The 12,784-nt window shown below is 38.7% G+C and overlaps 1 protein-coding gene and 1 non-coding gene across 3 annotated transcripts in view; both read right to left on the bottom strand.

Annotated features, from left to right (window-relative positions):
• Positions 1 to 12,784, bottom strand: part of FGD6 (FYVE, RhoGEF and PH domain containing 6) — a 112,480-nt gene that overhangs the window by 19,375 nt on the left and 80,321 nt on the right. For both annotated transcript variants that reach the window (XM_045826518.1, XM_045826519.1), the window contains exons 9-14: positions 6,809 to 6,859; positions 2,839 to 2,897; positions 2,683 to 2,754; positions 1,899 to 1,967; positions 1,303 to 1,386; positions 466 to 545 (exon numbers count right to left, since the gene is read on the bottom strand). In XM_045826518.1, coding sequence (XP_045682474.1) covers positions 466 to 545; positions 1,303 to 1,386; positions 1,899 to 1,967; positions 2,683 to 2,754; positions 2,839 to 2,897; positions 6,809 to 6,859 — 415 coding nt within the window. The remainder of the gene's footprint in view (positions 1 to 465; positions 546 to 1,302; positions 1,387 to 1,898; positions 1,968 to 2,682; positions 2,755 to 2,838; positions 2,898 to 6,808; positions 6,860 to 12,784) is intronic.
• On the bottom strand, positions 10,720 to 10,851 carry LOC123810760. The gene has a single exon (XR_006784312.1). It is a non-coding gene; the product is annotated as a small nucleolar RNA SNORA56 (small nucleolar RNA).

The following is a 12,784-nucleotide window of genomic DNA, read 5'->3' as shown; positions in this document are numbered from 1 at the left end:
TAGTTTAAGGCAACATGGTGTATTAACAACAGATTTAAAAGGAAAAAACTTGTATTGCATCCTGACTTTGCCAGCTATATATCCATAAGACAGGAACTCCATTTTTCTGTAACTTAATCTTCCTCATTTTTAACAAGATGACACCTACCTCGTAGATTTATGTCCTTTCAATGTTGTAAAAAGGTTGGAAATGTTCACTTAAAAAATGTTCAGCAAAGCAGTTTTCAGCATTATTATTCTATTCAAGGGAACATTTTTACCTTTGTGCTTCTAGCACATGATAGCATTAGCTCTCAGACATTTTATCTGCATGGTAAACCAAGAGAGAACTGCACGGTATTCAGGGCGATAAGGAGGGAAAAAAGTTAAGTCTAATTGTTAACCTAAATGTAACAAAAAATGCGGGAGATGGCTGACCCTATCAATACCGGCAAATGCTCATCCATACGTAGTTTTTGAATTTACCTGGCTGAGAGAATGAAGGAACGCTCTACACTCTCAATCTTTAGTTCATTCTGATATGCTTCTTGGGTGGGTTTTTTGACCTGGAAGAAAGCAAAACCATTTGAGCAAACTCATGTTACTGAAAGCCTCATCTCTGGAGTGTAGCTGAAGCTGCCCAGTGCCCCAGCTGCTGACATCCACCACCAACCCTCGTTTCTAACTTGATCCACCACTGCTCTCCCTCATTCACTCTCTGCTACAGGTGAATTTAAATACCTACATACACAGAGGCCTCACTTTCCCACCTTCAGGCCTTTGCTCGTTATTCCCTCCATCTGGAACGCCTTTCGCCACATCTCAGCATGGCCAAGTGTGACCTATTCTTGGCTCTTCCTCCAAAAAGACTTCCTCAGTTCTCCTTCTTTCCTAGTTGCCACCAATCCCTCTGCCATGTCCCACCAAAAGCTGCACAGTCTTTGTTTTCTGAACCCCCAAACAAAAGCTTCAACTGTGCCTTTCAGTGATATTTATTACTGTCTATAAGTGTTTATGCATAGTGCATTATCTTCCCTACTAGTGGCTAAGCCCCTGGGGAGACTAGCGCAGAGGCGGAGACAGAAGGAATCATGATTCCTTTTATCTTCATATTCTCCACCACACCTACTGCCATGTGGTTTACAGCAGTCCTCAATAACTATCTTATTACAAATAAACTAATGTATGAATGAACAAATGATGATGAGTGAAGAAATGAACACATGAATATAGTACATGAAGATTAAGTTAAAGATGATTATCTTAGGGACTTTTCTTCCCCTAAATATATTTAGGTAAAAAAAATCTAACAGATGCACAGACCTTCATTCCAGCCAGTGAGAGCATGTTGTTCAGTTTATACATCCCAGACTGCAATGGTGTTGTGTACAAGAGGGCATCATTGAACTGAAAGTAGAAACATTTCATAGGATGAAGTAAAGCAACAAATTTCAGCTACAAAGTTGTAAGACAAGAATAAAAGAAAAATATTACTTCTGCATTAAAAGCTCTCTGAATAAATACTTATGTTCTGCTTATAGACACAAGAACCACCCAGAATGTCTTATTAAAATATTATTACAAAGGAAATTTCTTTAAAAATGTGCTTTCATTCCAAATATTGTAGACAAATTTAATGGATTCTGAATTCTAAATCACAGTAAGGTATTAACATCTGCCTAAATAAATAATTGATTGAATCGTTTTTTTTTAAACAAGTTAAAAATGAAATACACTAAAATCAAAAAGAAAAAAAAATTTCTGGTTACGAATCTTTGTTTCCCATGCTTGAAATGCAAACAAGCAATGCAGTCCATCAAGGGTCCCACTAAAACTGCTATTTGAATGTGCAAATGTCTCCTTTTATTAAGCAGCTATGCCTGCCTGGGGCTCTCAGAAACACACACACAGCCACTTACCAGGAAAAACACTCGGGGCTGCATGTCCTTCCGAGACAGCTTCATCAGAGTTCCTTCTTTGAGAAAAACCTGATTCATCCAAACAGACACCCATTTAGTCCTACCATCACAGCACAACAACAACACACATAGAATTTCCTTTTCAACTTCCTTTCTCCTGTGTTTTTTTTTTTCCTTCGGGGGCTGGGCGGACATAGTTTCCTTGTGACTTCTTAAAGTCATGTTTCTTTTTAGACCTTGTAAGTCATTTAGGAATTGGACAAGGCTGCAGTTTCATAAATCCAATACTGGCCCCAGGGGTACTCTGTGGTCTGAAGTGTATTTGACCCAGCATGTGCTTTATCCTGAGGCACAGCCAACATCCTGACAATTGCGTTTTGTACTTTTCCTCAATTCATTCCCTAGGCCATGTTTGTGCTCTCTTAGGAGCATCAAAATACCAATTTTCTCCTTCCCCTCATAATCTCCTCTTACATGACAGATTTTAATGAAACTGTCTTTAAAGTTGTGTGAGGTAGGCCAGCATTATACAATAAAACGATGCTATCTAATCAGATACTCTGTAGGGACCCCTGCCATTTTCCTAATTGAATTGGACTTCTTGTCACCGTGACTTACATCATGAATGTTTTGAATGGAGAGAATGAACTTAGTTGATTCAGACTGGGTAAATGAAGAGTAACAATAACAAATACCCTATTTGTACAAATTAAATGAAAAATAGCTACAAACTGTGCCAACAATCATTGTATTAAATCTGCAAAAGGCAGTCTAAAACACTTACCCGTCCAGGCTGCACTATTTCATGGTGTCCATTTAAGCTGTACTGAATTTGCATAAGTTTTTGGAAGTTGTCCTACAGAAAGAGAATACAGAGCATATAAAGGCCCTGACTCCCAACAGTACAATAGTACACCAGCCACTGAAATTAGTTACTTACGCCTTGCTTCATGGTGTCATTGGCATGGTTGGCTACCTCTATAACAACCGCAAGGGCATCTAAAATATGTAGGAAGAGAGGGGCATTTGGTCATTACCAACGAATTGCAACATCGAGCAATATCAAGTGACAAGATTGCCAGTTCACAGCAACCAACCACGGGAGGATCTAGGTTAACTGTGAGGAAAAATATGAATGATGAGGTACAATGAAGGCATGAAACAGGCAAAATACAGTACTTACAAAAAAAAAAAAAGAGCCAAAGAAAGTCCAAAGAGACACAACAGATAATGTGATAATGTGTATCAATGTAAGAATGTCAGGGTTGTTTTGTGCTGAGGCTTGATTATCCTGTTGAAGTTTATAAAAATAAGGATAGGATTTCACCTGAGGCTAAGGACCATTCCAGTATAAACTGCTGTGGGGAGAGAGTGAATCAGAACTACTGGGTTGGCCAAAAAGTTTACATGTTTTTTTCCGTAAAAAACACATTTTTCATTTTCACCAAAAACTTGATTGATATTTTGAATATGTCAGCTGTCTCCCATGTGGTATAATGTTGATTGTTCATAATTAATGTCTTGATTTGATCCCTATCAGCTTCAACTGGTCTCCCCAATTGTAGAGCATCATCCGGTGAGAAATCTCCAGCACGAAACTTCACAAACCACTTTTTTTGACACGTCTGATCAGTCCCAGCACCTTCCCCATACACTACACAAGTCTTCTTTTGCATTTTCAGTTGTGTTTTTACCTTTCTTTAAATAACAAAGCATAAGATGCCGAATATGTTGCTTATTTTCTTCCATCTTCAATATTAAAATGGCTATATAAAAATTCACCAATTTTGATAAGTTTTTTTTAAATGCACACCGATATGACAGCTGTCACAGTACAATCTAACAAAATTGTTTCAAGTGAAGTTAAAGACAACTAAATGCTACTAAAGCCATCTTATGTGGGAGGGGGAGGAGGAAACAACGAAAATTGTGGCCAACCCAAGACAAGAAAGAACCATGTGAGAGGGTCAGGGCTCAGCTGTCTTCTCTCAGTCTGATCCCGAGAGGGAAGAAATGCCACATGGAAGCATACTAGGCCTTAGGAAATCACAGCATTATTTTGTAAGCAGAGTCATTCAGCTTCATCGACATTTTATTCTTTTTATTAAACCCTTGTGTTTAGCAAAGTGTTTTTGAATGCTCCAGTCTTATCATCTTTGTAACTAGCTATAAAAAAAAAGGCCTGAACTTTGTCTCCTTTTGGGCTACAGCTGTCCTCTACCAGACAGTGGTGTTCCCCAAGGGACACTTGGACATGCGCAAGGACAATTTTTGGCTGTCACTTGACTGGAAAGGTCCCCTGGCCGTTAGTGGGTAGGAGCCAAGGATGCCAAACATGCTGTAGTACTAACTACAAACCCACACAAAGGTTACACCGAACAATATGAAAGCTGCACTCTCACTGAGAAAAACCAGTAGTGCTAAAGAGGGGACATACCCTCCGGAGGCTGGTGTGGCAGTGACAGCAACCATCAACAAAACGATAATTAAAAAAAGGAAAGTCCTGATTGGTGTGCCTCAGTTGGCTGGGCATTGTCCTGCAAACCGAAAGGTCACTGGTTTGATTCCCAGTCAGGGCACATGTCTGGGTTGCAGGTTCTGTCCCTGGTCAGGGTGCGTGTGAGAAGCAACCAATAGATGTTTCTCTCTCTGTCTATCTCCCCCACCTTCCCTTCGCTCTACAAATTAATGCAAAAATCCTAAAGAAAAAACAAAAAACAAACAAAAAAACACCCAAAAGATCAATTTGGTCCAGCAACTAAAACCTACCAAGAAACTCTTTTTCTAGTGCCAATTTTGGAGGTTTCTACATTCTTTTTTTTAAAAAAGATTTTATTTATTTATTTTTAGAGAGGGAAGGGAGGGAGAAAGAGAGAGAGAGAGAAACATCAATGTGCGGTTCCTGGGGGTCATGGCCTGCAACCCAGGCATGTGCCCTGACTGGGAATGAACCTGCGACACTTTGGTTCGCAGCCTGCGCTCAATCCACTGAGCTATGCCAGCCAGGGAGGTTTCTACATTCTTTAAATACAAGTGTATTAGTATCACCATTATTAAAAGAAAGCAGTATTTCCTTATAGAGACCTCAATCCCATATCAGAATGTACTGCACCTGGCACTCATCACGACAGATATCAAGAGATGACCCCAGGCACAAATCTGCTTCTTGGCCTGCATGAACTCTCCCATCCAAGTACTAACCAGGCCCGACCCGCCTGCATGAACTCTAAGTGGGCAGGGAGAGAAGCTTTTGGAGGAAATGACAAAGCTGCTGCTGTTCGGTCACCTAAATTCCAAGCTGCATTCTCCCATCCATTCTGTAATTCTGATCCCCACATGTCATCCATTTTAGATACCCTGGCGACCCTGTTGCTTTAACTCCTCCGCCTACCTTCCAAAGGTGTGTTTGTCTCATTTTCCCTCACACTTAGGCACTCTTATTTACAACTGCTCACCACCTTGCTGCCATGCCTGTGGCCATACAGAGCACTTTGCAGTTTATTGCTTATTCTAACTATGCTTTCACTGAAGTGTGCAATTTCCTTTCAAGAAGCTCCTTAATCTCTGGCCCTGTACTGGTTTTATCTATAGGATGAAGTTAATAATTCACCATCCTTGAAGGCAGAAGCCCTGGAACAGATGTTTTCTTGAAGTCCTACTTGCTAATATCTGTTTAAAATTGTTATCTTCACAAGACAGATTCTGATCTGGAATGCCCACTCTCATTCTCGCCTATCCTTCAGCTCGGCTCCAGTCCCACTTCTCTCTACGTGAAGCTCTGTCTCTTCAGTCTTCACCCTTGTCTTCCTCTTCCAAATGAGTCTGTACTGTTCAGCACATCCTGACTTTATAGCTATCTGCTTTGTTCTTGGTCTGCTGGGCAGGCTATTTTCTTCAACTAGATTATATATGTTCACCAAAGACAAGAAGCATATCCCCCACTCCAAACTTTTCCTTATAAAAAAAAACAAAACAAAACAAAAAACCTTTAAAAGGATAACATTTCCAAATAGATGTTAGGGAAATAGAAGTAAAAGAATTAAAAGAATTAATAAGAATCTCTACCAAATGGGTTAAAAACCTGTTCAGTTTTGTATCTGAAAGTGTAAAGGATGCACAAGAATAAGATAAAAATTCATAACATTAACGGGATGCATATGGACTTGTTTAATCAGTTTCTGCATATTCCAACAAGAGATATACATTTGAAATGTACATGTGAAATGAAGAGATATACATATGACATTTGAAAGAGGTAGTATGGGGATAAACAGAAAAAAAACCACCACTATCCTGAACAGAAGTAATCCTTGAGTGTGCGTGTGAAAGAGAGAAACACACACACTATGGATTATCCCATGAACAAAAACACACACACAGTACATATTCCATGAATATCAATGAGTCCATTGTACTGTAATAAACTATTCCCTTCAAGTACTACCGGGCATAAGGGGTGGAGGCTGGTAAGGCTAATGCCTGTCATTAAACAGTCCCAGAACAATACCCTGTTTTAACCACTGTCCTTGATTTGTTTAGTTCGGTCTCTTCATGGCCTCATGATTTTAAAGCTTAAAAGGACCTTGCAGATTAACTGGTTCAACCCCTGCTTTGAAAGCAGTGGCCATCTAGAGAATGCGCACTTACATCTGGCAAAGGGGACTGAGCACAGGGGGATGAGGCTCCCTGACCCGCACCCTGCGGGGTCCACCAGACTGGCTCCCACAGCCGACTGACCACGGGCTATTCTTGCCCCTGTACTATTATCTGCATCTAGCTCTACTGTACCACTTTAGTTCTGTTTTAATCTGCCTAAAATAAAACAAAGTTTTGTTATATTTTTAATTTCTAGGTTCAAATAACATAATATAAAAACTTCTGCAATATATAAGATCACAAAATTTATTTACCTTGAGTGTCTCTGTAATCTTCAGAGTCTTCTAAAAGATTTTTCAAATAATCTAGAAATGAAAAAAATGATAGTATTTAGTACAATAAAGCAGTAAGGAGAAAAACCCTTTTCTTTTTTATTCAGTATTTCAGTCCTTCTTGTTGGTTAATATACATGCTGTTCAACCTGTGCTAACTTTCTTAAAATACGAAAGAATAAAACCCTGGAATCAGTTTGAACTCAGGACACAGAGTCAGAGCTGAAAAGAGCCTTAGAGGTCACACACGTAGAGATGAGGAATCAGGCTACTGAGCACAGGGTCTCACCCAAGTTACGCAACCTCTTAGTGGCAGAGTCAGGACTAGAATCCAGGTCTCTCCACGCATAGTTCAGGTCTTTTACTCCAACACACATGAACGACCTTAATCTCAAGATCGGATATATGTCTAGCACAAAATTCCAAATATTAACAGATCAAATGCCTAAGGGACTCTTAGGTTTGTCAGTCTATGAGTCTAACAATGCCAGAACCACAGAAACGCAATACACTAGACTCTCAAGTGGGGGAGAATGTGCTTCTTAGGGGTCATGTGGAAATGTCTGGAGGTATTTCTGATTGTCACAACTTGGGGAAGAGAGGCCAGGGACGCTGCCTAATGTCCTACAAATGCACAGGGCAGCCCTACAGCAAAGGATTATTTGACCCAAAAGGTCAATAGGGCTGCGGCTGAGAAACCTGATCTAGATGGTCTGTAAATGAGCTCTTCTAATATAGTGACTCATTGGTTATAGTTAGTAAATCTTTAGCACAAAGGAATGTACTGTATTTTGCCATGTATAATGTGAGCCCATGTTTTTGGCCCAAGTTTTCAGGGGAAAAAATTCTTTCATTTTACCTCTTTGATTCAATTATTTATTTACTTATATTTAGATACCTGTTTTCTGTACTATTAAGGAATTTTAGCATTTATTTTTTAACATATTATGGTACAAGAAATTTTGCATAACAAATAATTACAAAACACAAAGAACAGATACAAGGTATTTCAGGTACTACCCATATATAATGGGCACACTTATTTTTTCCTCAAACATTTGGGGAAAGAAGTGCACATTATACACAGCAAAATATGGTGATAGGATTTCAAGGTAACACTTTCTTCTCTTTTGAGAAATGTTGGATGGCTTCCCATTTCCTATCAAATTAAAACAAGCTCCATCCCCTGGAATTTCAAGTCCCCCACTGCACGGTCCCTATTGCCTCTCTGATTTTCTCTCTTGCTACTGCCTGACACAGGCCCTTTGTTCTCAGCCAAGTTCAATCCTGCACAATTCCTTAAACATTTTCCAAGTGTTCTCTGGCTCCACACGTTTTGGTCTCTAATGTTCCCTTTTTTTCTGAATCCTTCCTGTCTCTGCACATAAAAACTCGCCTCATATTCTTCTAGGCTCATCTCAAATTCCTCCTATCCTACCAATCTTGCCACTTAAAAAAAAACATTCTCTCCCTTTGAATAATACATTACCTGCCACTTACTCATTTTATGCCTTCTATCATTTTGGTTTTCATTTGACTCAGAGTTTCTTGTGGGCAGGACTCACATCTGATTCACCTGTCTATCTCTCATAGCACTTAGCCGGGGCCTTTACATACAAGGGACAAGACATGCTTTACTTAGAATAAAAAAAAAAAAAGATTGTTTTCAGACTGAACTGTGTCTTCGTTTAGGTAAGCAGCAATAAAGGTTGAAACCAAACCTAATGACAATGGGGGTTGAGAAAATGAGAAAAGAAAAGGCATTTAACAGACTGAATGCAATTTTACTAGACTCAATCTCCATTAACAATATTTTGGAATATATCATTTTTATCCCATGGGTTTATAAAATCATGCTGAAAGGAACAAAAGGAAACCTGAGTGTTAGTGCCAGCTTTTCAAAGTTAATACATGACATAAACACACACACCCAAGAGCTGAAACTCTACATCTTTGAGATGGTAATCCAAAAACCGATGTCTAGACATGCATAATATAAATACCCAGCATTGGCAGGAAGCCATACTGAGATATTGTGTATGATGACATTAAGCTTCCATGCACCACAGTACAAGTTCTATCTTGGCAGAAACCATTATTTGCAATTTAGATCTTAAAGTAATCTGAACACGGAAGTTGGAGAGTATGCTTCCAACCAAACAGATAAGAAAACCACAAACATTAACAAAATACATTGATTGTACATTACACTTAGCTCTACCTGAAGATGAAAACTAACTGAATCTCACTCTGATTCCACTCAGAATGCATGCCATATATAAGCCATGTTTGATGAGTCTAAATATTTGACTTTTCCATGAGGGTGACAGGGTTGGGGGAAAAATTTAATGGTCTTCTTAAATGTTCTCAAAGTCTAGGCTACCTCATTTATCAAAAGTGATATCCCTTAAAGCCTCTAGGTAGCTTAAGAGTGTGGAAAGGAAAACAGATTTACCTAAGTATCAGATTCATGGCAAGTTCCTACTTTGTCTTACTTAAATGCTTGTTCTTTAATATAGAACTGAGACATTTCTCTGAACCAAGCAAGAGAGCTTACTGAAAGATGTCCGTATTAGGAAATCCTGACCTCAGAATCACTGTGCTGAGCCTGATAAGCTTCTGAGTTGCATTTTCTCCCCTTGTACTCCAGCTCAGCTGCTGTCCGCCAACCTGAACTTTCAGGAATAGAGTGGAAACACACACATCGGCTGAAGAGAAAACCCCCCACTAAGATGACACAAAATGATATTATTAATCAAAGAGGTAATGGAGTTAGGTTTGTTGCCCTTGCCAATTAAGAAAACAATCTTAAAAACATTCAAAATTCAACGTCCCAAAGTATTTCCAGGGCATCTTGTTGCGGTACATCCTTGTGAAAACTTTCACCTTTTCAAGACGACGATCCTTTGACACCCCCCGCCCCCCCCCCCCGCCACCACCCCCAGCTAAGATAGGAATCACTCAGTGCCTTCACTGCAGAATGAGAACACGGTCGATGACCCTGAGTCAGATGGGAGGCACTGAAACCACCAGCTGCCCCAGTGACTGTTACAACCCAGGAAAAGAGACCAGACAGACACACCTGTATTGGTCACAGGGAACTGTTTACTACGTACCACTTAGGAACTAGTAGCCTAGAGGAAGTTTCATTTTTAAAAAATGAGGAGGGCAGTCAATTCAATTTGCCAGGCTATGACTTTCCTGCTTCTGCCAAGCCAAACTATTCATTTTTCAAAACTTCGCTAATAAAAATGCTGCAAATACTACTGAGGTTATTTCTTATTGGGGGAAAAAAGCCGGTGCAGCACGCATGGGCACCACAATATGTACTTTCTCGCCACCAGGTGGCACCAGTGACTAATAGACGTTAATTAACCCCCCTCTGTGGCCAAGTGCAGCCTCTGGGGATATGCAGGTTAATTTCTGAAGCCCAGACTGAAAGCATGAGGACCCAACACATGCTGCATCTTGTTAGAGGTCTAAGTTTTCTGTAAAAGGGCTCCCAGTAAGCCTTACCACCCCTGATTACACAGTAAATGAATAATTAACTCAAAGATGAAAGCTATTCAAAAGTACAATTAACCTTTCCTAAAAATGAGTCATCTGTGAGAATCTGGGACTTTTTAACTCAACAACAGCCAGTCAGATTCCTGGACTGTGTGCTGAGAAATGGGGATGGCTGAGCATATAGGAGGGGTAACATTTCAAAGTCAATTAATTTGAAGTTAAGGACATGTCTTGCTTTGTATTATCCAGATTTCTTCCTTTCTCCCTAAATATGTAATGGCATCAGCAACACACACAGAATTATGAGATCCAAAGATCCAATAAGCCTAGTCATGAGCTTGTCTGCCAAAGTTTCAAATTATTTTATTTTATTTTATTTTTTTCAGTGATATCTGGCAAGTGCAAAGTCACCACAAAACGCTGACTGACGCTGGACAGAAGAACTTACCACTTACTGTTGCAGACTGACTCCCTCTGGAATCACACAAGCCAGACTAGAAAGGGATAACTGTCTGTTAAAGTTTCAAATTTTAAAAGAAGCAATTTATAATGATCTGACTTGTGAAATGAAGTACTGATTATTTTAAATATGCAAGATCAAGATGAACTGTCAAGCTAAAAGACATACTGCCACGTTCAAGGCAGCTCGGTGAAGCGATTAACAGCCCTTGTTGGAAGTGAGAAGAGAGATTCTTACTCTCAGTCCAGCCGTGTCTAGTAGAGGCATGTGACTTTGGCCATGCTCTGCCCTGTAGCATTTCTATGTCAGAATCCTCATACATAAAATAAGTATGATGGACTAGGTCGAAAAACTGTAATGATTCTCATTCTAAAGTATCATGAAGCACGGTTGTGTAATAAACTCCAAGATGCATTATAGGAAATTTGGAAAGTTAAGTAACAGAGAAAACTCAACCATGAACAGCTCTCTAAAATACTATAATTTAAAAACATTTCCTTCTGTTTTTATAAATATTTGATTTTACTTAATTTTAATAATATATAGGATTTTATAGCCCATTTAAAGTATTCTAGCCCATCCATACAGATTTTCCCTATATAAGCAGCTGAATAACATACCATCACTGGAATATATTATACAGTATTTCGGTATTCTATTATTAGACTTTTGATTCATTTTTAAATTGTCTTGTTTTGGCTGTCTTAAATAAATGGCCATAAATCCTAATTTGCCCATAATGATTCTTTTTGATGAATACCTATTGCCCAAATATAACTATAAATAGCACCCCCTTGTACTCTTGAAAGGTAACATGTTTGAATAGTAAGTTGTGTGATTATTTTAATTGCAAGTAACACTGATCAATTATTCTCTTGATTTCAATGGGAAGAAGTTGTCTCTCTCTTTTTAGTACTTGATATAGCACAAGAAACCTTTCCTAAAGGGAGATACCAATTTCAAACATCATTGTAAGTCTAGGAGTATAGTTCTTTTACTAAATGATTGCTAGTTTTGTGTATTGTAGGTTTTTATTGCCAATATGGAAAAGGGAACTGGTAACTTGTTTTAGTTAATATGTGCAATCCAGAGGATATCAGACCTGCCATTGTGTATTTATTATGTACAGTATATTTTTGTACGTGAATTTTTTGTTCACATTTTAATCCTGATAACTATAGTTTTAAGTTTATCTTCCTCTGATTTTCCTGTAGTTTAATATTTTACATTTAGTGATTTTTTTTTAAATGAAGGCTTTATTTTTCTAGAGCAGTTTTACAGTCACAGAAATGCTGACGGGAAGGCACAGAGATTTTCTGTGTAGCTCCTGCTGCCACATGCGCAGAGCTTCTCCCATTATCAACAACCCCCACGCCCCAGAGGGGTGCGTTTACTGCAACTGATGAACCTCCACCATCACTACCCAGAGTCCATACCTTACATTACGGTCCACTCTTGGTGCTGTACATTCTACAGGTTTGGACAAATATATACATATAATGACATGTATCCATCATTGTGGTATCATACATAGTGTTTTCACTGCCCTAAAAATCCTTGGTGCTCTGCCTATGTATATTTAGTTTTCATTATGTTTTTAGTGTATCATTGATACATGGCTCTTAATTTTTCAAATTTTAACAGGTTATTGAATAAACAACACTTTCTTTTTTTACTGTCTTACATTTTCTACTTTGTCACACATTAGATTCTTACAAACAACAGGGTCTATTTCCAGTACCTCTCTATCCCAATGATAGAATAACTACTATTATTTTTTAATCAATAGGTATATTCTTGCAATGGTATCATGTATCTTTAATTGTTGAAGTTTTAGAATTAGTATTGGCTGATGTTTCCCTCCCAGAATATTCTTTAATAATGTAGTCTATTTATTTCTATGTACAGAAACTTTTTGATATGTATCTATAAAGTCCCAAAATTCTAAGCACTCTTAATGAGAATATGGACCATAAGCAATATGTTAGAAG

This window comes from Phyllostomus hastatus, unplaced genomic scaffold, assembly GCF_019186645.2.
Source record: "Phyllostomus hastatus isolate PE091 unplaced genomic scaffold, TTU_PhHast_1.1 phas_scaffold_755, whole genome shotgun sequence".
NCBI classification, from domain to species: domain Eukaryota; kingdom Metazoa; phylum Chordata; class Mammalia; order Chiroptera; family Phyllostomidae; genus Phyllostomus; species Phyllostomus hastatus.
The sequence above is the reverse complement of the archived record's forward strand: the minus strand, read 5'-3'. Positions and strand labels throughout refer to the sequence as shown.